General features: G+C 44.4%; 2 protein-coding genes across 4 annotated transcripts; one reads left to right on the top strand and one right to left on the bottom strand.

Annotated features, from left to right (window-relative positions):
- The first annotated feature begins 1,135 nt into the window (after positions 1-1,135).
- LOC112214760 (solute carrier family 2, facilitated glucose transporter member 4) lies at positions 1,136-21,211 on the top strand. 2 transcript variants are annotated; one of them, XM_024373756.2, is made up of 11 exons: positions 1,137-1,571; positions 5,404-5,499; positions 11,476-11,636; positions 14,550-14,674; positions 14,908-15,023; positions 15,293-15,455; positions 15,707-15,894; positions 17,416-17,520; positions 17,929-18,030; positions 19,203-19,406; positions 19,570-21,211. In XM_024373756.2, the coding sequence occupies exons 1-11, from the start codon at positions 1,539-1,541 to the stop codon at positions 19,792-19,794; spliced, it is 1,518 nt and encodes a 505-aa protein (XP_024229524.1). In that variant the 5' UTR covers positions 1,137-1,538; the 3' UTR covers positions 19,795-21,211. The 2 variants fall into 2 exon arrangements, with proteins under 2 accessions (XP_024229525.1, XP_024229524.1); XM_024373757.2 differs by lacking the exon at positions 5,404-5,499 and having other exon boundaries at positions 1,136-1,571.
- A 46-nt stretch (positions 21,212-21,257) lies between these two features.
- On the bottom strand, positions 21,258-25,970 carry LOC112214761 (Y-box-binding protein 2-A). 2 transcript variants are annotated; one of them, XM_024373758.2, is made up of 9 exons: positions 25,789-25,970; positions 24,444-24,507; positions 24,226-24,259; positions 23,909-24,010; positions 23,369-23,611; positions 23,009-23,091; positions 22,656-22,872; positions 22,408-22,557; positions 21,258-22,243 (listed from the first exon to the last, which is right to left on the bottom strand). In XM_024373758.2, exons 1-9 carry the CDS (start codon positions 25,865-25,867, stop codon positions 22,208-22,210), a joined length of 1,008 nt encoding a protein of 335 aa, XP_024229526.1. In that variant the 5' UTR covers positions 25,868-25,970; the 3' UTR covers positions 21,258-22,207. The 2 variants fall into 2 exon arrangements, with proteins under 2 accessions (XP_024229526.1, XP_024229528.1); XM_024373760.2 differs by having other exon boundaries at positions 23,921-24,010; positions 25,789-25,966.
- Positions 25,971-26,467: the final 497 nt, after the last annotated feature.

Raw genomic sequence — 26,467 nt, 5'->3', positions numbered from 1 at the left:
AGTGTGGGCCATACACATGACTCACTGGCCTGGGGCCCTGGCTTTGGACGATGGTGTCAGGTTCAGCTCCTCTTTCTCAATCTGTGCCTTAGATTAGAGTATGATAGAGGGGAGGGGGGAAGGGGAAGATGTGAGGAAGGGAAAGTGGGGTGAGATGCGAGCTTGTTCACAGAGGGTGTGGGTGAGTTGGATTGATAGATCTAGTCCAGACATTTTTCCATTGCATTTTTGTCAGGTCCTGCCTTGCCCCTCATAACCCCTACCAAGACACACCTCCCAATTCACACCTGCTTGCTGTCCCCAATTTCCCCAGCCACCCCTACTTCGCCGACCCAAGTGGTACATTCCAAATTTAGGGCCCACTGGTTGCCTCGGAAAGGATTCATATTTTTGTGTGAAATAGGGAAGTGTTTGTGGTGGATGGGGTGAGTTAGCTGTGGTGTACTGGTGGGGAGCGTCACCCTTTTGGCATGTGTTCTAAAATAGCGGAAAGACAGAATGACTGCCAGGGCAATGTAGACAAGCCCATCTGACTATCCAGAAGAAGTGTTGAGTCATAGGTCCAGATTGGTGGTGGTGGACAATGGCTTTCTTCCAAGGTCCAGGCATCCAGCCTTTGCACACCATCCCCTGCAGAGGAATGGGCTACATATCTAATAAGCATATCATAAATATAGTCCTTTCTATAGATGTACCTTTTTCAGCCACTGCAGGTCTCAATCTAATCAATAAGAGGAAAGTGTCTCTTCACCCAATTATAACCATTCTTAATGGTGGTGGAGAAAATCACATGTTAAGGTTGAAGAGGAATTAGTTTAAAAGTAGACTAACTAGTCTACCGCACTTTTTAAAATAATGCTTTTTAACTGAATTTAACAATGGCATGAACCATCACGACTATCTCTTTTGCACATGCTGTTCAGCTTCAATATGTCCAATATACTGTATCTAGGCCACTCATGGAATCTGAAAAACCCATATACTGTATCTAGGCCACTCATGGAATCTGAAAAACCCACAGTGCATAGAAGTTACAGTGAGATGGTGATTATTCTGTATGCTGATTAAGCGCTCCTCTTGACTTCAGCCAATGGTGTATAAGGTCAAGACATGGCTTTCTGCTTCCGTCTCACCCCGAAAGACGACCTCTGTGACAGGCCTTCAAGAGTAGGGGGCGGCTAAAACACCCTCCCGTCGCCCCTCGTTCTCTCCGCACCTTCTCTCCGTCGTTTGAAAATACCAAGAGTTGTGCGCCGGTGTACTGATGTCATTATATGCAAACTGGACCCAGACGCTCCACAAACATCAAAGAGAGGACACGTTAAACATTTAGAACTATCGCCACCTCGTCGGTTTTCACTTTGGTTCCAGTTTTTGTCTTGGGTTTTACTCTTCCTTTCGACTTTTAATACAAGTACCAGGTTTATTGTCCTTATTCCAATTGAATTTTTTTCACGTGGTGTCCAGTTGGGATAGCGCGCGGGGGAGCGGGACACAACTGTCACCGACTGTAATCTGTGTCTCGCGCTGTCAAAGACATGCCGTCTGGGTTTCAGCAACTCGGAGGGGAGGTAATCTAAACAACACTCGTTTTTATAAGAAAATAGTTGATTTGCAATAAGTAAATTGCAATGAAATGTTTTCATGCGCACTAACACTGAGTAGCCTATGATGGATGAAGTATAATTTACTCACTATTGACACAGATGTTCAATAGTCTAGCCCATGTCTCTGCATAATGTGTGATTTAAAATGTTTATTGTGTTGTTTAAAACCTTTTTCTACGACTGTAAAAGCATAATTATCAATTTATCTATTCCACAAATTATAGGTTTATTGTTTATATTTTATAATCCAAGTTTTAGGCTCTCATTAGGAAAAAGAAAAATCGATCACGCACTCTTATCCTAATATATATATTTCTAAGTATCTCTATGTGTTTATTCTCATCCTCCTCTGAGTGCATGATCGATTTTCTTTTCACCTGACAAAATAACTGGTCTGCCAGTGGCATTGAATCCCGCTGGGCACACACTGGTTGAATCAACGTTGTTTCAATGTAATTTCGCATGTGCATACAATGATGACAATGATGACTCCATCCAAGCAAACGGTCACTAATACCACTGCAGAATCTTGTGATCTATGACGTGGTTCACAACAACATGGTTGACCAAAATAAGGACAGAGCAACCGCTGTTTGTTAGTGTCCGTCAAATATAACAAGATAAGAAAAGACATATTGTTTCTATTGAGAGTGAAATTAAATTTGACATTTTGTGTTATTAGAATAATTATAACAATTGCTATTCATACATTAAACAAAACATAATGTTCTATTCTCTGGAAGATTGACAAAACATAAAGTCAACCTTTATTTTGGACATGAGAGCCGTAGTTTTATTGGTCCTATATAGTGACCTTGATCAGCAGAGAGAAGAGCGGGCTTACTGATCAGGGCTGAGATGAATATGGGTTGGTTGGTAGATCACCCAGTACAACCTGTACCTTGTTCCTTCCCACAGCTGACACCAACAAGGTTACTGACACTTTAATTCAAAAGCATTCTTCTTAAACTTACTAGGATTTCAGCATCGTTGAGGTATTCTTTCTTTTCATGATTGGTGGCACAATAGCAAAAAACACATCACCAAACTGTTATATCAAAATGCCGGTACGTTTAAATTGGTTGCTGATGACAGAATCTGAGACAGTGAGAAACAATATTATCTTGCCTTGACCTCAACTCTGTCCCATTTGTTTCTGTCTTTCCCAATATGTTCTACATATGCAGGCTACAGTTGAAAGGTTGTGAAGCACGTTCTGTGAAGTGAAATAGAGCGTGACTCTTGCCTTTAGACTAGAAATGTTTTCTTTGTTGTACGATGTGGGACGCAGACATACACACACACACACACACACACACTTTCCCTTTGTTTTGCTTTATTTTGACAAAACACAGCTTATCTGGAGACTCAACACAGCAAGGTTACAGCAACACAGACAGACACACCCTGACACAAAATGAGCCAGGTGTAAAACACACATTGGGACATTTATGAATGAACCGTTTTACCATGTCTCAGAATAGAATAGTATAGACCAGAACATAATGCGTAGAATATTGTAGATTAGAACTATGTCCTCTGACGGGAACTGCTTGCAGTCTTGTTTAGTTGAAACAAAACAGTAAACACTCCATGTATATGTTTTTATTAATAACATAACATATTGATAACATTTTTGGAGAAGAATCTGTCAACCCTATCTAGCTATGATACGATATGAACTAAGTAACGGTGCATTGCAGCCCATGTTTAACTAATGTGAACTCAGTGGTATGTTGTGAAGGCTTGTGGAGCCAGTCAGCTTTCTGTGTTGAAGGTAAACAGATGTAAACAGTAGGAAGGCCTGGTCGGTCTCTCCCAGAACCCCTAGCTGTCAGTCACCGTGGCAACAGGTGCCTGTGAGATGATGGGAACTATAGGCAACTCATCGTTCAGTCACCCAATAACACGATACACCGGAAAGTCCTGGACATGGCTATAAAGATCCTTTCAACATTTTTACCACAGTTACAGTGGGGCAAAAAAGTATTTAGTCAGCCATAATTTATTTGCAAATTATGGTGGAAAATAATATTTGGTCAATAACAAAAGTTTATCTCAATACGTTGTTATATACCCTTTGTTGGCAATGACAGAGGTCAAACTTTTTCTGTAAGTCTTCACAAGGTTTTCACACACTGTTGCTGGTATTTTGGCCCATTCCTCCATGCAGATCTCCTCTAGAGCAGTGATGTTTTGGGGCTGTTGCTGGGCAACACGGACTTTCAACTCCCTCCAAAGATTTTCTATGGGGTTGAGATCTGGAGACTGGCTAGGCCACTCCAGGACCTTGAAATGCTTCTTACGAAGCCACTCCTTCGTTGCCCGGGCGGTGTGTTTGGGATCCTTGTCATGCTGAAAGACCCAGCCACGTTTCATCTTCAATGCCCTTGCTGATGGAAGGAGGTTTTCACTCAAAATCTCACGATACATGGCCCCATTCATTCTTTCCTTTACACGGATCAGTCGTCCTGGTCCCTTTGCAGAAAAACAGCCCCAAAGCATGATGTTTCCACCCCCATGCTTCACAGTAGGTATGATGTTCTTGGATGCAACTCAGCATTCTTTGTCCTCCAAACACGACGAGTTGAGTTTTTACCAAAAATATATATTTTGGTTTGATCTGACCATATGACATTCTCCCAATCTTCTTCTGGTTCATCCAAATGCTCTCTAGCAAACTTCAGACGGGTCTGGACATGTACTGGCTTAAGCAGGGGGACATGTCTGGCACTACAGGATTTGAGTCCCTGGCGGCGTAGTGTGTTACTGATGGTAGGCTTTGTTACTTTGGTCCCAGCTCTCTGCAGGTCATTCACTAGGTCCCCCCGTGTGGTTCTGGGATTTTTGCTCACCGTTCTTGTGATCATTTTGACCCCACGGGGTGAAATCTTGCGTGGAGCCCCAGATCGAGGGACATTATCAGTGGTCTTGTATGTCTTCCATTTCCTAATAATTGCTCCCACAGTTGATTTCTTCAAACCAAGCTGCTTACCTATTGCAGATTCAGTCTTCCCAGCCTGGTGCAGGTCTACAATTTTGTTTCTGGTGTCCTTTGACAGCTCTTTGGTCTTGGCCATAGTGGAGTTTGGAGTGTGACTGTTTGAGGTTGTGGACAGGTGTCTTTTATACTGATGGCAAGTTCAAACAGGTGCCATTAATACAGGTAACGAGTGGAGGACAGATGAGCCTCTTAAAGAAGAAGAGGTCTGTGAGAGCCAGAAATCTTGCTTGTTTGTAGGTGACCAAATACTTATTTTCCACCATCATTTGCAAATAAATTCATTAAAAATCCTACAATGTGATTTTCTGGATTTTTTTTCCTCATTTTGTCTGTCATAGTTGAAGTGTACCTATGATGAAAATTACAGGCCTCTCTCATATTTTGAAGTGGGAGAACTTGCACAATTGGTGGCTGACTAAATACTTTTTTGCCCCACTGTATATATAGTGGATATTAGAGAGGTGTGTCTGGAGAGATGTGGGGTCTGTTTGTGCGAGTGTGTGTGTGTGTCTGCATGTGTGTAGTTTTGGCCTTTACCAAGACAGGAGAGTTCCCAAAATATAGAGGCATGTAAACAGTCTAGACCATGGTCATCTTACAACAGCAGTTTCGTCATTGTCTGTGTATGGACATGACATTGTCTGTGTATGGACATGACATTGTCTGTGCAACAAACCATACCTTTCTAGATGGTCCATCTTCTCCACATCCTTCACACAATCTCTTTGTGAACAACCACACAATTGCATCATGGTAACAGTGAGGTGTTGTGTTCTTGTATGTGCTCTACAGACGGTGACTGGAACCCTTGCTCTCTCAGTGTTCACCGCTGTATTGGGTTCCTTTCAGTTTGGGTACAACATAGGTGTCATCAACGCTCCTCAGAAGGTAAGACCGACTTGCACTCATCAACCAGAGCTATTGATACAGAGTTCTGCAAATTGGGATTTAGAATTTCCTATAGATGCCATGTTTGCACCAAAAGTGTTATCATGAAACATGGGTCTGCAAACATAGATGCTAGTGCCAGAACCATGGTTCTCAGACGGTTGCATACTTAAGTGTAATACACTTCAAAACCAGGTGAGACGGTTCAGCATCGGAATAACTGTTAACCAAGAACTCTTCAATGTGTTGTCTCACATTTCATTTCACACACTGATAGGGGAGTGTGGCTGCAAAACTACCTGAGACAGGTAGTGAGTTGGCATTTACAACAGATGTCCCCTTGATTCCACCCAGCTAAGCTCAGTCTCGCCGTTTCAACTGATAAAGGGCAGCGACTGAAAACAGCTCCCTGTGCTCTATGAGTGAGTCAAAGAGAGTTGCTGTTTAAGAACCGACCTGGGAATTAATACCTCTAGCATGACCTTTTCTAAAACCGATTATTGTTGTTGTTTTCTCTAAGGACCAGGTACACTACATGGCCAAAAGCATGTGGACACCTGCTCGTCGAATGTCTCATTCCAAAATCATGGGCATTAATATGGAGTTTGTCCCCCCCTTTGCTGCTATAACAGCCTCCACTCTTCTGGGAAGGCTTTCCACTAGATGTTGGAACACTGCTACGGGGACTTGCTTCAGCCACAAGAGCATTAGTGAGGTTGGGCACTGATGTTTGGCATCGGCCAAACTCAGACTCATCCATCAGACTGCCAGATGGTGAAGCGTGATTCATCCCGCCAGAGAACTCGTTTCCACTGCTCCAGAGTCTAATGGGGGCGAGCTTTACACTACTCCAGCCGACGCTTGGCATTGCGCATGGTGATCTTAGGCTTGTGTGCGGCTGCTCGGCCATGAAAACCCATTTCATGAACCTCCCGACGAACAGTTCTTGTGCTGACGTTGCTTCCAGATGCAGTTTGGAACTTGGGAGTGAGTGTTGCAACCGAGGACAGAGAATTTTTACTCGCTACGCCTTTCAGCACTCGGCGGTCCTGTTCTGTGAGCTTGTGTGGCCTACCACTTCGCAGCTAAGCCATTGTTGCTCCTAGACGTTTCCACTTCACGATAACAGCACTTACAGTTGACCGGGGCACCCCAAGCAGGGCAGAAATGTGACAAACTGACTTGCTGGAAAGGTGGCATCCTATGATGTTCTCCAGTAAGTCCATTCTACTGCCAATGTTTGTCTATGGAGATTGCATAGCGGTGTGCTCGATTTTATACACCTGTCAGCAACGGGTGTGGCTGAAATGCCGAATCCACTCATTGTATATATAGTGAATTTGTACACCATAGGTTGTCTTCTCCCTTTCACAGTGCAGTAGTCTATGGGACGGTTTCCTGGACACAGACTAAGACTAGTCCTGGACTAAAAAACATTCTCAATGGAGTTCTCCATTGAAAGCTATTTCTAATCTAATCTAGCCTAATCTGTGACTGGAAAACCAGCCCTATGTGTTTTAAAAGCAACATCCTAATGTTAGTACAAACAATTATGTATTGAAACTTGGTCGATGAGAGAGAGAGAGAGAGAGAGAGAGAGAGAGAGAGAGAGAGAGAGAGAGAGAGAGAGGGGGGATAGAGAGAGAGAGAGAGAGAGAGAGGGGGGGATAGAGAGAGAGAGAGAGAGAGAGAGAGAGAGAGAAGGGGGAATAGAGAGAGAGAGAGAGAGAGAGAGAAAAGGGGGGGATAGAGAGAGAGAGAGAGAGAGAGAGAGAGAGAGAGAGAGAGAGAGAGAGAGAAAGGGGGGGGAATAGAGAGAGAGAGAGAGAGAGAGAGAGAAAGGGGGAATAGAGAAATAGGTAAAGGGGGAATAGAGAGAGTGAGGATGTACTTTTAGAGAATAGGAGATGGATAAAGAGAGAGCGAGGAAGAAATAGATTGGATACAAGAGAGGGAAAGATCAGAAAGAGCGAGGGGTGTCCAGGGGAACATCTGAGTAATGTCAACACCAGGGGGTGTGTGCACCACATGCTGCATGACGAAACACACAGCGTTGCCAAAAATACCCACCATCCTCACCTCTCCTCAGCTCTCATCCCCCTCATCCCCCTTATCCCCCTCATCATCCCTCACCCCCCCCACCACTCCTTCCAATCCTCACCCCTCATCATCCCTCAACCCTCAACTCTCATCCCCTTCTCACCTCTCATCCTCTCCTCACACCTCATCCCCTCCTCACCCCTCATCCCCTCCTCATCTCTCATCCTCTCCTCATCCCCTCCTCACCCCTCATCCCCTCCTCACCCCTCATCCCCTTCTCACCCCTCATCCCCTCCTCACCCATCTACCCCCTCCTCACCCCTCATCCCCTCCTCACCTCTCATCCGCTCCTCACCCCTCATCCCCTTCTCACCCCCTCACCCCCTCACCCCTCCACCCCCTTACTCATCTGCAAGCCTTCACAATTCACACATCTATTTACCCCCTCCATTGCCCCCCCATCTCAGGTATCCTTCACAGCTGAGGGGTGCAATTGGAGGCAGAGGGGTTTAAGGCAGTGATTCTGGTGTCATGGGAAAAGGGGGCTATTTTGGGCTTTGGGGGGGCGACACTCACAAGATTCGCAGAGGGTTCACGCCGAGACAGAGTCAAGGGCAGATGGTGTCGTGTTCGGAGTGGAACACTACATAGTGCACGTCCAGTACAGCCTCCTGAACCATATAGATATAGTTAGATGCTCTCGCTGCTTTCTAGACATTCCCTTAGATTCACGATCCTAAAGCCCCCTTCTCGTAAAATGTGTTAGTCGGGGTTGGGTCATGGGGTTTTGATGTGGAAGTGACATATGTCAGAACATATATCTGGTAATTACTAATATAGAGAATATATTGGAACATATGTCAGCTACCATACATCAAATCCACTGAATGTACCAAACATTAAGAACACCTACCTAATATTGACTTTCACCCCCCTTTGCCCTCAGAACAGCCTCAATTTGTCAGGACATGGACTCCACATGGTGTTGAAAGCATTCCACAGGGATGCTGGCCCATGTTGACTCCAACGCCTCCCACAGTTGTGTCAAGTTGGCTGGATTTCCTTTGGGTGGTGGACCATTCTTGATAGACATGGGAAACTGTTGAGCGTGAAAAATCCAGCAGCCTTGCAGTTCTTGACACAAACCGGTGCGCCTGGCACCTACTACCATACCCCAAAATCTTTAGTCTTGCCCATTCACCCTCCTAATTGCACACATACACAATCCATGTCTCAATTGTCCCAAGGCTTAAAAATCCTTCTTAAACCTGTTTCCATCCCTTCATCTACACTGATTGAAGTGGATTTAACAAATGACATCAATAAGGGATCATAGCTTTCACCTGGATTCACCTGGTCAGTCAATGTCATGGAGAGAACGTATTATATCAAATGTAGCATTGTTTCATGCTGCATATATTGCATTGTGGGTATACAGCAGTATCATTCAAGTGTTAGTACCTGTATTTAGATACAGCCAGTGAGTGAGTCAGACAGAGGAACTTACTTGGAGTCAGTGAGTTGTGTTTTAGAGGGGCCTTACAACCGACGTGGCTCCTCTGGTCATGAGTCCCGGTCCCTTGACACTCTTAACTCAGAGTGTCAAAACTTTGACCCCTGTGCCATCTATTTACCAGGCGAAACCCTCAGGCCCAAAAAAACCTTTAGACTGAACTGACATCTATTTGTGTTAAATTACAGTTTAGTCACTTAGCAGACTCTCTTATCCAGAGTGACTTACAGGAGCAATTAGGGTTAAGTGCCTTGTTCAAGGGCACAACAACTGGCCCAACACTCTTAACTGCTAGGCTACCTGCCTAGGTAAGGGATTAATGAGTAGGAAGTTAGTCATATTGGCAGGCAAGAGGCACAGAGTTTTGGGTTGTGGTTATAGCTGGCCTGCACAGAACAGTTTGTCCTAGTATTCACACCAAGCATATCTCTCTCTGTTCCATTACCAAAGTATGTATCTCAAGGAACAAGTAACACTTTGTGAGGCCTCACATACACTTACTACCTAGATTCAGTATATGTGGCCCATGCCATCCCACTAGGCACAAAATGGTTGAATTAACATTGTTTCAACGTAATTTGTCAATGTATTGTGATGTGGAATCTATGTAGAAAATACATTGGATTTGTAAAAAGTAATCAACTTGTTTTGAGGGTAAAGTTTTAAACACGGGATTATGTCATCATAGTAACAAAATGTCTACGTACATATTTTTAACCTTGTATACAATATGTTGAATTTGTACCTTTAAAACAACATCAGATTTTCAACGTTATAACCATTATCATAAAAGAAGCAGCTTAAAACCTAAATATTAACATTTGAAGGAGCTGTATCTTCTGCTTGGATAGTTCCTTCTGTACCACAGACTTTAATTCCAGTTTGTCTACAAATGAATAATTCATATGTTTTATTCAGGCATCTCAGGAATTGGACTTAGGGCCTCCTGAGTGGTGCAGTGGACTAAGGCATTGCAGTGCTAGGGGCTTCACTACAGACCCGGGTTCAATCCCAGGCTGTGTCGCAGCCAGCCGTGACTGTGAGACGGTGTGCAATTGGCCCAGTGTCATCTGGGTTAGGCTAGGGTTTGGCCGGCAGGGATGTCCTTGTCTCATCGTGACTCCTTGTGGTGGGCTAGGCGCATGCACGCTGACTCGGTTGCCAGTTGTACAGTGTTTCCTCTGACACATTGGTGCAGCTGGCTTCAGGGTTAAGTGAGCAGTGTGTCATGAAGCTTGGCAGGGTTGTGTTTTGGAGGACGCATGGCTCTCAACCTTCGCCTCTCCCAAGTCCGTATGGGAGTTGCAGCGATGGGACAAAACTGTAACTACCAATTGGATATCACAAAAAAGAATAGGATCAAACTTTATTTGCAGTTGGAATTTATTTAGTTGAGATGGATACCTGAATCCAACATGTCAATGATTAATTTGTAGACAAACTGGAATTAAAGCCAGACTAAGTCAGTGGTACAGATGGAACTATCCAAGCAGAAGATACATCTCCTTCAAATGTTGATATTTGGTTGTGTTGACAACCAAACACAATTCAGTGTCACTTTTGAAATTTAATAAATAGCCTATTAACTTGTTGACAAGTTAACTAATTATAAGTTGGATTCACGTCTCCAACTCAACCAAAAATATATGTTCAAGGATGGGATTAAGCCAGTTGCTCTGATACAACTATCCATGCAGTAGATACATCTCCTTTAAATGTTAATATTTGGTTGCCTTGTCAACCAAACACAGTTCAGTATTACTTTTGTAATACAGTAAATCGTGCATGTTCAAGATAGCATGCATAGGTTGTCGCAGGTCTGTGGAGATCTTCACAATGGCTGTAATAACCTACACAGAATCGCAAACTGCAATCCAGGTCATTTGGTTCCGCTGTTCGATGAAACACAATGGAATGTAGGTTGTAATTTCATTGATCAACGTCTCAACCAAATATTATCCACTCTAAAATTATTTTTAAAAATGTAACTAGGCATGTCAGTTAAAAACAAATTCTTATTTACAATGTCGGCCTACCCCTGCCAAACCCCAACGATGCTGTGCCGGTTTATGGGACTCCCAATCACAGCCAGATGTGATTCAGCCTGTATTTGATCCAGGGACTGTAGTGACACCTCTTGCATCGACATGCAGTGCCTTAGACTGCTGCGCCACTCGGGAGCCCAAAATGCAACTCTGGTGTTGTAAGGAAGCACAACGCTCCAACCAACTAAAGAAATGTTATCTTTGTTATCTTGACAACATTGTTGTCTTCCTAACACAAACTCAGTTTGTGTCTTACCAACTCCTATGATCACTGTCATGCTGGGACAGCACAAACAGACCTGGGACTAGACTATAGTCTTCCTAAGGAAAAATATTAGCTCTATCAAATGTCTCATATATCTTCTCCTGCCTGTCCAGATCATTGAAGCGGACTACAACGCTACATGGGTGCATCGGTATGGAGAGCCCATCCCCAGCAGTACCCTCACAACCCTCTGGTCCCTGTCCGTAGCCATCTTCTCTATAGGCGGTATGATCTCCTCCTTCTGTGTGGGCGTCATCTCAGAGTGGCTGGGGAGGTAGGAGAGATGATACACACATGTATGCATGCGGGAGCGGACACACAGACACACACTCACACACAGAATGCACATATGCACACAAGTACAAGCACACACACACAAGCACACACACACACTTGTAAATATCATAGCACATGTGTTTTTTTATTTTGCATAGATGTAGGTATATAGACAGATGTATTCACTTTCTCACAGACTTAGGGCTAGTATGTACACACATAGACCTACGCACTGATACACCCACGCATGCATAGTTGTCAGCACTCCTGGGTGTCACAGCGGTCTAAGGCTCTGCATCTCAGTGCTTGAGGCATTATTACAGACACCCTGGTTCAAATCCAGGCTGTATTGTAACCGGCTGTGATTGGGAGTCCTATAGGGCAGTGCACAATTGGCCCAGTGTCATCTGGGTTTGGCTGGTGTAGGCCGTCATTGTAAATAAGAATTTGTTCTTAACTGACTTGCCTAGTTAAACCAAGCTGGTTCCGTATAGATAGTGTCAGTCAGTTAGATCCAAAATGGTTCTCCATAGATAGTGGCAGTTGGTTAGATCCAACATGGTTCCCCATAGAAAGTGGCAGTTGGTTAGATCAAACATGGTTCCCCATAGATTATGGCAGTCAGTTAGATCCAACATGGTTCCCCATAGAAAGTGGCAGTTGGTTAGATCAAACATGGTTCCCCATAGATTATGGCAGTCAGTTATATCCAACATGGTTCCCCATAGATTATGGCAGTCAGTTATATCCAACATGGTTCCCCATAGAAAGTGGCAGTTGGTTAGATCAAACATGGTTCCCCATAGATTATGGCAGTCAGTTAGATCAAACATGGTTCCCCATAGATAGTGGCAGTTGGTTAGATCAAACATGGTTCCCCATAGATTATGGCAGTCAGTTAGATCAAACATGGTTCCCCATAGATTATGGCAGTCAGTTAGATCAAACATGGTTCCCCATAGATTATGGCAGTCAGTTAGATCAAACATGGTTCCCCATAGATTATGGCAGTCAGTTAGATCAAACATGGTTCCCCATAGATAGTGGCAGTTGGTTAGATCAAACATGGTTCCCCATAGATTATGGCAGTCAGTTATATCCAACATGGTTCCCCATAGATTATGGCAGTCAGTTATATCCAACATGGTTCCCCATAGAAAGTGGCAGTTGGTTAGATCAAACATGGTTCCCCATAGATAGTGGCAGTCAGTTAGATCAAACATGGTTCCCCATAGATTATGGCAGTCAGTTAGATCCAACATGGTTCCGTATAGATAGTGGCAGTCAGTTAGATCCAACATGGTTCCCCATAGATAGTGGCAGTCAGTTAGATCCAACATGGTTCCCCATAGATAGTGTCAGTCAGTTAGATCCAACATGGTTCCCCATAGATAGTGTCAGTCAGTTAGATCCAACATGGTTCCCCATAGATAGTGTCAGTCAGTTAGATCCAATGTGGTTCCCCATAGATAGTGTCAGTCAGTTAGATCCAATGTGGTTCCCCATAGATAGTGTCAGTTAGTTAGATCCAATGTGGTTCCCTATGGATAGTGTTAGCAAATCAAACTTGTCACATGCTTTGTAGACCAACAATGAAATGCTTACTTATGGGCCCTTCCCAACAATGCAGTGAGGAATATATAGGAAAAACAGTGGGAGTGACTGTGTCAGTCAGATCCAACATGGTTCCCTATGGATAGTGGGAGAAAGTGTTACTGGGCAGGGTTGTGTTATTAGGCAGTGGCTCAACTCAGTTTCCTATTGTAACCCAAGCCGGGATGTTATCTGGACACAGACCCAGAGCCCTCTGTGATTGAAAGGGGATCCCGAGTAGAGTGGTAGTAAGAAAGCCGGAGCCGGTCTTTCCCCCTAGACTTAAGTTTCTCATGGTGGGCAAAATTACAGATTGCCCCTTTAAGTCTATCAAAAGTGTGCAAGTTTGAGCATGTGTCCATTTTTTTTTATCAGCATGAATTAGACTGAGTAATAGAAGCCAGACTTTTATTCCATAGGCTGGGATCCGCACTATGCAGCTGTTGCAAGAACACATTTTTCTGGCTGTCCACTGGTTTCAAAAGCAAAGATTGATAGGCAGCTTAAACTTCTTGAATTCAACCATCAACTATACATTTAGATTTGCGAACAGCCATCCACAACAACCACAATCCATAAATAGCAAATAGCTAAATGAGAGAGCAGCAGTGTGATTCACATCGATGCGCTATGTAGATGTCAATAATATCCGTATCGCCGTAGACTACACCACTGCTGTCATCCTGACCTCCAAGCGTTTATTTAAGTTGGACAGTCATTGGATGCCGACAGCAGTCGCACCATTGGAAGAATTAGCTTGGACTGTAGCCTACAAAAGCCTATTCCTGCTCTTTTCCCACGATCCATCAAACCCATTTGGTGCGTCATCATAGTGGTCTCTGACTTGTGGTCAGACTCGCTCAGGTGGAACAAACTTAAACTCGTGCCTTTTTTCAATTCTGATTTGAATGTCATTGAGAAAAGTATCAAACATTCTTTCTGAATCTTAAAGTAATTCTTGAGGTAATCATCTAGTTTTTCAAAATAATCTGTAATCTGATTACAATATTTTTGCTTGTAATGTAACGGATTACAGTTTTTTGTAATCCCTTACTTGTACTCCCCAACCCAGCCTGTGACACTTTCTCCTATGACACTTTGTAACATGGATATATCAGCAGAGGCATTATCTCTGTTTTGTGATCTGCCATTAAGAGGCTAAATGGTGGAATTGTCAAAGACCTGTTCTTATACTGTCTAACTGCCAGAACACACACTACTCACAAATATCAATTGTATATCTGCAAACCAACAACTAATAACGTATTTACTTCTAGTATACCAATGATAACTAATATATTTCTCTTTATTCTGACAGGAGGAAAGCCATGCTCATTAACAACTTGTTTGCCTTCATCGGAGGAGGTTTGATGGGCATGGCCAAGATCAGCAGGTCCTTCGAGATGATGATTCTGGGACGATTCGTCATCGGTGCATACTGTGGTCAGCACTCATCCTGCAGATTGACTATCTCAGAAATGTGTTTTGATGTGGTTTAATGCTGTTTGAATGGCTTTTCAGTGGTGCAGTTGTAGACAGACTATATTGTTTTCTATGGTTGTAGATGAACAGTACTGACCAGTGAAATAGTTAATCGGAACCACTATCTCTGCTCGGTTTTCTCCACACCTTGGCGTACCAGTTTCTGAATCGGAGCCTCATTCTCTTTCTCCCAGGATTGGCATCGGGGCTGGTGCCCATGTATGTGGGTGAGATAGCCCCTACCAGTCTGCGAGGGGCATTGGGCACGCTCCACCAGCTGGCTATCGTCACAGGGATTCTCATGGCACAGGTACAGCTCTCAGACCACACAATATTTTTTTCTCTACAGGCCAGAGAATGGTGTTTGTTCTCCACAACCCTTCTATCTGAACAAGTATTAAAGTATTCAACTTCTCTCTCCTTCCTCCTCTCTCTCTCTCTCTCTCTCTCTCTCTCTCTCCTTCCTTCCTTCCCCTCTCTCTTTCGCTCTCTCTCTCTCTCTTTCCTCCCTCTCACTCTCTCTCTCTCTCTGCTTTCCTTTCCTCTCTCCCTTTCTCCCCCTTCCTACCTTTTCCTTAGGTCCTGGGTCTGGAGTCTTTGCTGGGCAGTGAGGAGTTGTGGCCAGTGCTGGTGGGTGTGACCGTTCTACCCACTGTCCTGCAGATGGTGCTGCTGCCCTTTTGCCCCGAGAGCCCCCGCTTCCTCTACATCATCCGTTCCCAGGAGCACCACGCCAAGAGCGGTGAGGATCCAGTCACGACCATGTACCAGGACACTCTGATGGCCTCTTTTGCTCGTCTCCTTTCTTTGTCTCTTTTTCTTTCTGGATGAACGGAGAGGACCACAAGGAGAACAGGGGCAGGGTTTGAATAACAGGGGGGCTAGGGAGTCTGGGCAACCCCAGAACAAGTCAGCCTCCCCCACCACTCACACACTCTGAAACCCATCTGAAGTTCTATTCTCAGCCTGATTCTCATTCCCACTCATCCCTAGGCTTGAGGAGGCTGACGGGGAGACAGGAAGTGGGGGATATGCTGGCAGAGATGAAGGAGGAGAAGAGGAGGATGGACATGGAGAGGAAGGTGTCCATCGCAGAGCTCTTCCGCTCCCCCATTTACCGGCAGCCCATCATCATCGCCATCCTACTGCAACTCTCACAACAGCTGTCCGGGGTGAACGCTGTGAGTACTAGAGGAGGGAGGAGAGTGGGGAAGAGTGTGTGTGTGTGTGTGTCTAAGGATCTTTGTAGCCGTGTCTAGGACTTTATTGTGTGATTGGGTGATTGAACGCTGAGTTCCATGTAGTTCCCATCATCTCACAGGCACCTGTTGCCACGGTGACTGACAGCTAGGGGTTCTGGGAGAGACCGACCAGGCCTTCCTACTGTTTACATCTGTTTACCTTCAACACAGAAAGCTGACTGGCTCCACAAGCCTTCACAACATACCACTGAGTTCACATTAGTTAAACATGGGCTGCAATGCACCGTTACTTAGTTCATATCGTATCATAGCTAGATAGGGTTGACAGTTTCTTCTCCAAAAATGTTATCAATATGTTATGTTATTAATACAAACATATACACTGAGTATACCAAACATTAGGACCACCTTCCTAATATTGAGTTGCACCTCAAAACGGCCTCAACTCGTCGGGCCATGGACTTTACAAGGTGTCAGAAGCGTTCCACAGGGATGCTGGCCCATGTTGACTCAAATGCTTCCCACGGTTGTGTCAAGTTGGCTGGATGTCCTTTGGGTGGTGGACCATTCTTGATACACATGGGAAACTGTTGAGTGTGAAAAACCTAGCAGCGTTGTTGTTCTTGGCATATTCAAACTGGTGCGCCTGGCACATACTACCATACTCCGTTCAACGGCACTTAAATATTTAGTCTCACCCTCTGAATGGCACACATACACAATCAATGTCTCAATTGTCTCAAGGCTTAAAACTCCTTCTTTAACTCGTCTCCTCCCCTTATTCTACACTGATTGAAGTGGATTCAACAAGCAACACCAAAAAGGGATCATAGCTTTCAACTGACTACACAAAACATTAGGAACACCTACTCTTTCCATGACATTGACTGACCAGGTGATTCCAGTTGAAAGCTATGATCCCTTTTTGGTGTCGCCTGTTGAATCCACTTCAATCAGTGTAGATGAAGGGGAGGAGACGGGTTAAAGAAGGAGTTTTAAGGCTTGAGACATGGATTGTGTCTGTGTTTACTCTTTTGTTTTATTTGAATTAAACAAGAATGTGCCAAGCAGTACGTGTCAGAGGACATAGTTCTATTCTACAATATTCTATGCATTATGTTCTGGTCTATACTATTCTATTCTGAGACATGGTAAAATGGTTCATTAATAAATGTCCCAATGTGTGTTATACACCTGGTTGAGTTTGTGTCAGGGTGTGTCTGTCTGTGTTGCTGTAACCTTGCTGTGTTGAGTCTCCAGATAAGCTGTGTTTGTCAAAATAAAGCAAAACAAAGAGAAAGTGTGTGTGTGTGTGTGTGTGTGTTCAAACTCTTCCACAGTCATTCCTCTTTGGCCATTTTCACAATTTGAATCAATGTTAGAATGGACAATTCCACCGTTACACAACCATATTTCCTTTCAGCACATATTTGGTCAGTATTACTCAGAAAGCTGGACCACGTTCCTTGACCAACCGTCTTCTATTTCTCTCCTGTCCAGATCTTCTACTACTCCACCAGTATCTTCCAGAAGGCAGGGGTCCAGAGCCCTGTCTACGCCACTATAGGAGCCGGCGTGGTCAACTGTGCCTTCACCGTGGTCTCGGTACGCTTGCAAGGTCCTGTAACCAGGCACCTCCATTACTGTTTAACTCTTCACCTTTATCACTGAACAAAGAAGATAACGTAGTGAGTCGACCCAACCTAGACTTTCCCCTCCAAATTGGCCAGAGTTGGGTTGCCAGGTCATGATTTGTTTTTTTAATGTTATTGATTGGGTTGAGGGTTGATCTTTGATTTTAAAATGCAAACTTCTCTAGTTAAGCCATCACTTTTGTGTTTCCATCCTGTAGAAAGCTCCTACATAAAGATTGGAGAATTCCTTAGGCAAACGCCAGTTGGAAAATTCAGACCGAATCATCTGCAAAGTTTTTCCTCAATTAGAAATGAGCGAGCATGACACGGACCTCTTGTTACTGACCTGTTTGTCACCTTGTTCTTATCCAATCAACAGCTCTTCCTGGTTGAGAGGACTGGTCGCCGGACACTACACATGCTGGGCCTGTCTGGAATGTGCGGATGCGCCATTGTCATGACAATGGCTCTCGCCCTATTGGTCAGTTCCAAACGAATACCAACAAGCTCATTAAGCCATTAACATATTATCAGAATGGCAACTTTGGTGGACTGGAATAATGTATCCATAAACATAAAATTACTACACTGAACAAAAATATAAACGCAACATGTAAAGTATTGGTCTTTGTGCTGGGGACAACATAGATTCACTCTAAAATTTGCAGTTTTGTTTCAACACAATGCCACAGGTGTCATGTTTTGAAGGAACGTGCAATTGGCATGCTGACTGCAGGAATGACCACCAGAGCTTTTGTCAGGGAATTTAATGTTCATTTCTCTACCATCAGCCTCCTCCAACGTCATTTTAGAGAATTTGGCAGTGCATTCAACCGGCTTCACAACCTCAGACCACGTGTATGGTGTTGCGTGGGCGAGCGATTTGCTGATGTCAACGTTGTGAACAGAGTGCCCAATGGTGGTGATGGGGTTATGGTATGGGCAGACATAAGCTACGGACAACAAACACAATTGCATTTTATCGATGGCAATTTGAATACGACGAGATCCTGAGGCCCATTGTAATGCCATTCATCTGCCGCCATCACCTCATGTTTCAGCATGATAATGCACGGCCCCATGTCGCAAGGATCTGTACACAATTCATGGAAGCTGAAAATGGCCCTGTTCTTCCATGGCCTGCATGCTCATCAGACGTCACCCATTGAGCCTGTTTGGAATGCTCTGGATTGACGTGTACGACAGCATGTTCCAATTCCTGACAATACCCAGGAACTTCACACAGCCATTGAAGAGGAGTGGGACAACATTCCACAGGCCCCAATCAACAGCGGATCAACTCTATGCAACGGAGATGTCGCACTGCATGTGATAAACGGTGGTCATACCAGATACTGACTGGTTTTCTGATCCATGCTCCTACCTTTTTTTTCCTTATATGAACTGTAACTCATTAAAATCTTTGAATTTGTTGCATGTTGCATTTATATTTTTGTTCAGTATAGAAGGGGCCCCCTATTCAAGTCAATGAGGCCATAATGGGTGGTATGACTATTTCTATGCATGTACCACAGGCAGCTGGTGGCACCTTAATTGGGGAGGACGGGCTTATAGTAATTCCAATCATTTATGATCAGTCCTCCGCTCACCAGCCATGTACCTCTGGCTAAACCATCTCCTTTCCCTTGGCAGGACAGTGTTCCCTGGATGAGCTACATCAGCATGCTGGCCATCTTTGGCTTCGTGGCCTTCTTCGAGGTGGGCCCCGGGCCCATCCCCTGGTTCTTTGTGGCTGAGCTCTTCTCCCAAGGCCCCAGGCCTGCTGCTATGGCCGTGGCCGGATTCGCCAATTGGACAGCCAACTTCATTATCGGCTTTGGCTTCCAATATGTTGCTGTAAGTACAGTGGTCACTATGGTGTTTTGGGGGAATTTTGGGATTGTAATATCATGGATATTGATGAGTGAAGTCGATTGGATGGTGTCTGAGTTGAAATGTTGAGTGAATGAATGTCTTAAGATACATCAGTGAACATATTCCCTCCTCTCCCACTCCACAGGAGCTTTGTGGGCCATATGTCTTCCTCATCTTCGCTGCTCTCCTGCTATTCTTCCTCATCTTCACCTTCTTCCGGGTGCCGGAAACACGGGGGAAGACATTCGACCAGATCTCCAACACCTTCAGCAAACACTCGCCCGCCATGATAGATATGGACCTGGACATGGAGCTGGGAAAACGCAGCACAGAGCTTGATTACCTGGGGGAGGAGGGGAGCCTCAACTGAAGGGATCCCATAGGGCAATTGGGGAAGGTGGGCAGAGAAGGCCAGACAGACTGTGGGGTGGTGGGCAAGGGAAGGGGGTAGAGGAAGAGAAATGGTACTGGGGGTGGGCTTGGGCCTCATTCCAAACATCCTTTCACCATTTATCGAGTTGCGTCTAGACATATCAAGTAGGGAAGGGGGCTTTGGCGTGTGGGGTCCAGGGATAGGGAGGTGGAATCTGTTTGGGATGGGGGCCATAGTTGATGCAATAGCTGCCACTGGGAAATTACACTAGAGTGAAAAATATTGGCAGAATCGGGGGTTGCAGGAATTGAGTCAAGGAAAAGGTTGCACAACATTACTAAGCATTGCACCAACTGAATAGATGCCAGAAAGGGTGAAGGGTCAGTGGGGTGGGAGATTTATTACCAGAGCAACCCATAATGGGTGATCAGGAACTAGAATATTTCTGAACATTGAGGCATTTACCCCGCCCCCAGTGTACATGTACAGATGGGGGTGATTTTATTCTGAGAGACTGCACAGATGTTCAAGGGAAAGAGACTTGGCGAAACTGGTATTTCTGCACTTTATCTAGATGTTTTCAGAGATGGTAAGAATCTGGGTGAAAGACAAAACATGTACCTTTTGACAAAGCTATGGCGTGTGGCATTGACCGAGGTATTTTATTTCTGATAAGTTAAGACAAGTCTCATAGCAGGCTAACCACTCCACCACTAGCAACCCACTTCTGTGTCCCTAAACTTGATTACACAAAATAGTGGACCGCTTTAACATGCTACTCAATGTACAGCCTATAGAGACTCCTTTTACAGAGGAAATCCTGTATTAAGTACTTAATGTAGACAGTGTGCTGGTTTGCTTGATAAAAACAGTACAAGGAGCTACAAAATACTCAAACTTCACCCACTCCCATATAGGAGTATATCTTCAGTTTATGAATGGGACAGGGCCCCAAGTGAGCACTACTAGTATTCATGCTACTGGTTTCCAAACGTAGTCCTACATAGTTGATATGGCAACAGGGCTCTAAAACCGTAGCAGCCATCTGCCCCGAAACTGAGACGCATGTGCTGTTAGCGATCTATTATGTACTGTTGAGCGACCGTCTTCATGAAGATTTGTACAGGGAGGACCTGTGGCTTATGTAGTGTGGGAAGAAAAAAAAAATGCAGTGTTGATGTGGTTCATGTGACAATTGTCCCCATTTGACAAACATGGGCATGTTGAGGACCTGACATTTCAGTGAGTCATTTCATATATTACCATCCCAAGAAGTGTCAAAATGCATATATTAAATATACTGCAACTTAAGTCAAGTTATAGTTTAGATGGTATGTTGATGTTACTGGAGCTTGAGTTGAAGAAATTAAATGACCAACTTCAGTTTTATCCCACTAAATGTGAGTCAAGACATTTTACATTGTACTGAGTAATGTGACCATACAAAGAAATGCATTGTAGTCTTTGCAAACATGATTTTTATAGACATTCTGACACTGACATTGCACATAATCCCCTCCAAACAAGCACATACAAAACCAAAAAAATTACAATATTTCTTTAAACCAGCCTCATGCCTTGAGGGGGGGTGGGCAGCAGCATGTTTTAGAATCGGGGGGGTCAGGTCCCAGACTGTACCACTACACTCACACCTGCTTTGCTTTCATGTTATCAAACTTAAATAGAGGCTGGAGCCACTCTAATGCTTGTGCCCATTCTCAGTCAATTAAAGAGCTTGCTGTGGGTTTTGTGGTTTAAATGGGCATCCAAGCAGGTTCACACTTTTTTCTAAAAATGAGTATTTTCTCAATTGTAAACAGACAACCCACTATATCCCTTCCTCTCCTCCCCTTCGTAGTGTGTAGACAAGTCAGGTGGGTATGTACTGTTAGATGGGGGACTGCGTCTAACGGTCCATAGGACCTACAAAGACCGACAGGATGCCAAGAGGAGAGAGCCTGACATTAAAACAAAATAAACTGAACACAAAATAATGCCACAACTTAACTTCCAACCTCAAAAACAAGCAGTGGGTCCCACAGGATTTGAGTCTTCAATTGGCAACCAAATTACACCTGTAATATAGGTGGGCTTTCATTGAACGCCAGAATGTCCCAAAATTATAAAGGAAACAGGAAAAGCAAAATCCACCTGGTGCTTTCCATCCCATCAAAAACGTATCTAATTCCTCTAAAAACCCATGTAGAAAAATAATTACTTAAGGAACTAAATGGTCACATACTAGTGACATCAGCTACAATATGGCCTACGATGCGGTTTTGTAGTGCAATGTAGTAGTGCAATAGGCGTAACCCAAACCCCTCCTCCACCCAACCCCTGAAAGGTTTAATCAGTTTAGCGCGGAGTCCCACCGCTTGCCTGGGGTCACGTGACCATCTGCTCAGAGGCGTCATTCTGCCTCCACGGGAACTGTCGTGGCAGGTGCCTGAAAAGGAAGATTTAAGACTTAATTGCCATAATTACCCAAAGAATCTATATTAAAATGAAACTACATAAATGAATACCTACAGTAAGACTTCAGCAGCCAAGTTATGACCAGAAGAAACAGTAGAAAGAGAAGTACTGAGATGATTTCGGGGTGCCTCGTACCTCTGGTGATTTGTGGATGGTTTTGGGGGAGGACTTGGGGGACATCTTGGGGGAGCCTTTAGGGGAAGACTTGGGGGAGGCCTTGACGTCAGCTGGCTTGGAGGTCTGAGGGGTGGTGCTAGGCCCCAAGGCTGGCTTCTCTGTCCCATCCTAAGATATGAACAGAGGAGAAACTTTGTCACGTAACATATTGTACAGGGAGAGAAATTTCCAGCACAACATTACATAGGCAGCACTGAGTGGCTCACTTGAGAGACAGTGTTCGACTCGGAGTTCCTCTGCCTGCGGCGGCTGAACTGTCGGCGGGGTTTCTGGCCGTCTTCATTGGCCGGCTTCCCGTTTGTCTGCTGGACCTCCTGGGCCTCCACCTCTTTCTGTCCGTCCGCTGCCTGGCCTTCCTGCCTCTCGGTGGGGGCGCTGCCATCCTGCTTACCCTCCCCAGGTGGTGGGCGAGGACGGAACGGCCTGAGAAGGTTAGGTGGCGTGGGACAAAGTCAAATGTAGAGTCAAATAGGCCTATGGGCTCAAGAAGATCCATTGACATTAAGATCCTATCCCAAATAAATCTGCCAGCAAAAAAATGCCATGTCACAAATCTCACCTGCGGTACTGGGGCCTGAACCTGCGCGGTGGTGGCCTCTGCTGGTCACCTTCCACTGCTCCCTCCTGTTCCCCTGACTCACCCTGGGGAGAGAACAGACAACACGGCACTAAAGGAGAGAACTGATTACACAACAGATATCCACATGATGAGGTCCAACCTACCTCAACCCCATCCCTCCATTTGCAGACTTTTAAACTAGAATATGCCGAGTAAATTAAAGTGGAAGGAAGTTGCTGGTAGTAAGTTCCATTCACCATATTACTTTAACCATCGGTTTTTGTCTTCAAATAAGTCAACATGGAGGGAAAGGAACTTTAAACTGTTGGGATGCACCTTTTCCATCCATCTACTCCTCACCTCTCGTCCTTCCCGTCTGGGTCGGCGGGGCCTGCGTCGTCGCGGTGCGGGTCGTTCACCATTCTCCCCTCTGCCATTCTCCCCTTCGCCTTCCGAGGTGGGGACAGAGGTGCCGTCACCCTTATCATCGGGCTGAGGGCCGCGAGGGGAGGTGCGGCGGCGGAAGCGACGTTTGTTGGGCGCATAGCGGCTGCCTTTCACAGGAACCCCGCTAGGCCCGGTCACGTTGGCTGCCTCAGAGCCCTGAGAGAGGGAAAGAGCTTGTTGGAGAGACATTTAAGACAATGATAATGTTAATGAATTCTCAATGTGCAATTCAAACAGTTTTAGTGACATTGAAATTGAAAGGATAGTTCACACAATCAATATTTCCCATTCATATGTCATGTCTCCGAATGTAGAAAGCTGCACACCTTATGGCATAAAACTGAACATGGCTTACAACTAAGTCGGAGGCATGAAAAGGCCTGTCACAATTTGAATTGTGACACCTCTAAGGATGGTTAATTATGGGTGATATAAAATGAAGGCCATCCTTACAGGTTTACCTACCTTGGCAGCCTCGACCACATCAAACTCCACCACCTCCCCATCTCCAACACTGCGAAGGAACTTCCTGGGGTTGTTGTTCTTGATGGCAGTCTAAACAGCAGATGGATTGGGTGATGTGATACAGGGTTGTATTCACTAGGCACCAAACAGAAGAAAGCAGACTGATACAGTAAGGGACTACCTGAACTGGTCCAATAGGAAACCCTCCTTTTCAATTGTAGAACAGTGCGCATTAATGAATGTGACCCAGTGGTATTAAGCAGCAGGTGTTCTTGCTGACATGGTCTTAATCTTGCTGGGCTTACCTGATGAACAAAGACATCTTCTTTGGTGTCGTTTCTGAGGGGGGAAAATATCAGTAATGACATCTCCAATCCATGACAAACCATATCCATGTTAAAGAATCAGATTGCATATGCCTTGTAGTACAGCTTTGTGACAAAAGTAATGCCCATTAGTGTACATTTTACTTGCACATCAGAAAAAATAATTCAGGGGCACCTTCTAGCACATAACATGGTACCTGTTGATAAAGCCATAGCCATTGCGCACGTTGAACCATTTCACCGTGCCTTGGACTGCAGAGGCTGCAAAAACAAAGTTGTTTTTTTTACCATTATTTTATTAGGGATTCATGCTGGGATCAAAAGGTATTTTACAGATGAGCCCTGTACACACACGAAAAGTAAAACCACCATAGAAAACAGTTGTCAGTAAAAAGGCCCTCGACTTTCGGATAAATACTATTCACAAAAATCAAATCCAAGTCAAACCTTTAAGTCACTTGGCCAGCAATGAATAGCATCTGAAGACTTAACTGGAAAATAATACACTACCATAATGTCTAAAATGTTCTCCCTTATCGCAACTTCTTTTATCAACCAAAGTACTTCAAGCTAGGCTGCAGGATATAGCATTCGCATCAATCATTAACAATACTTGACTAGAACCCACAGACTAGGGCAAGTGGGACTAGTGCTTCCTGTGAAAACAGTTAAGTTTCGACATCGTGGTTAGTGCAATATATGAATACGCCCAGTAGTTGCAACTAAAAACAGAAAGGTAATTTCCACCGATATTGGAATTTTGAATTGCAACTTCAGTCAAATAATGTGCACTACTGCGCAATGCATTGCTGAAGACATTTAATGAAAACCAGAACGTGGCAAATAAGTACGGATAAGTGATTATTTTGATCCGAAGGACTGTCGGATGTGAAAATCAGACTTCAATCGATGCTCAATCAATGACCTACACCTGTGAACGAATTCCCTCCGCCTTGGAAAACGGAACATCTGATAGAGTATTATTTTGACAGCATTAGCCTACATTCAACCACGTCGATAACTACATTTGTTTTAATTAATTTATAAAACCGAGTGCGTATAAACTGGTTGGCACATAATACCAACCGCACAAACCAGCGATGGGTAATTTGAAAACAAGTATTTCGTCTGCGCTTCTTGAATAATATGTATCAACATTGCTGTCAGTCTTAGAGTCGATTTTTAAACCAATTATATTAAATTGTTTAAACCCCAAGTCGGTGCGTAAAATATGGACGTGGAACTCGAGAAATTATGCAATCCAAAAACTGCTTAGGTTCAGCATAATTTTACCTGGGTGTGCAATGTGGGCTACTCCAATTGATTAACATGACCCAAGACCTACAAACTGACAAAACAATGAAAATATAGCCTACGCACTTTCGATCTACCCAATTTGTAGCCAGCTGACATCTTTTACGCATTGATTTGAAACACCTGGCCAACGTTGCTGCCTTGATAAATCCACACACATACAACACTAACGAAGTAATCAAACTTTTGTCAAAGTCTCTTCGCCACTAGTAATTATACTTTCCCTACCTATAATTTTTCTCTCCAGCTGTGGCGGTTCTTCCACTGGTGCCGACGATGGGGCGCTCTGCTCTTCTGCGTCGGTCATACTCGCACGGATACAGATTCACAATAATGTCCCCCTCTTGTCTTAACTTAGCTCAGATCACCACCGCAAACTTTTTATCCAGACAACCTCCCGGGATTCCCGATGTTAACCGCGCCCTCATTGGCATCGTAATAGCCAATCCAGCAATCTCATAGGCTGTGCAAGGAAGGCAATTGGAAGGGCCAAGGCTGCGAATAATTACAGGTTTGAAAGTGAAAGCAGGTAGGTAGACCGGTGATTGACTGAATGAGTTGTTGTTATGCATGCAACCTCTCAGGACTGTGAACGAGCGGGCATGGCCTATATATAGGATGTACAAATGATTTTGAATGCACATAGCATAGGAAACATTAGCATAGGAAACCATGTGTGTTTAAAACGCAAAGTGGAATTCAGATGGCCTATCTATCATATATTATATAGTCTAGATCTTCTTGGTGTGACCTTCTCCTATAGCATGAGCAATGAACGCATTATATATATTTAAAAATAATAATAATAATACAACAATAACGCACACAATAGGCTCTAGCCTAAGGCATACCTAGGCTTAGTTTGCTTGGTCATCGAGCTGCCGTCAGATATAAATTAAACAGTTGG

The sequence above is a fragment of the Oncorhynchus tshawytscha genome, linkage group LG15 (assembly GCF_018296145.1).
Source record: "Oncorhynchus tshawytscha isolate Ot180627B linkage group LG15, Otsh_v2.0, whole genome shotgun sequence".
Lineage (NCBI taxonomy): Eukaryota > Metazoa > Chordata > Actinopteri > Salmoniformes > Salmonidae > Oncorhynchus > Oncorhynchus tshawytscha.
Note: the sequence above shows the minus strand (reverse complement) of the source record. Positions and strands in the feature narration are given on the sequence as shown.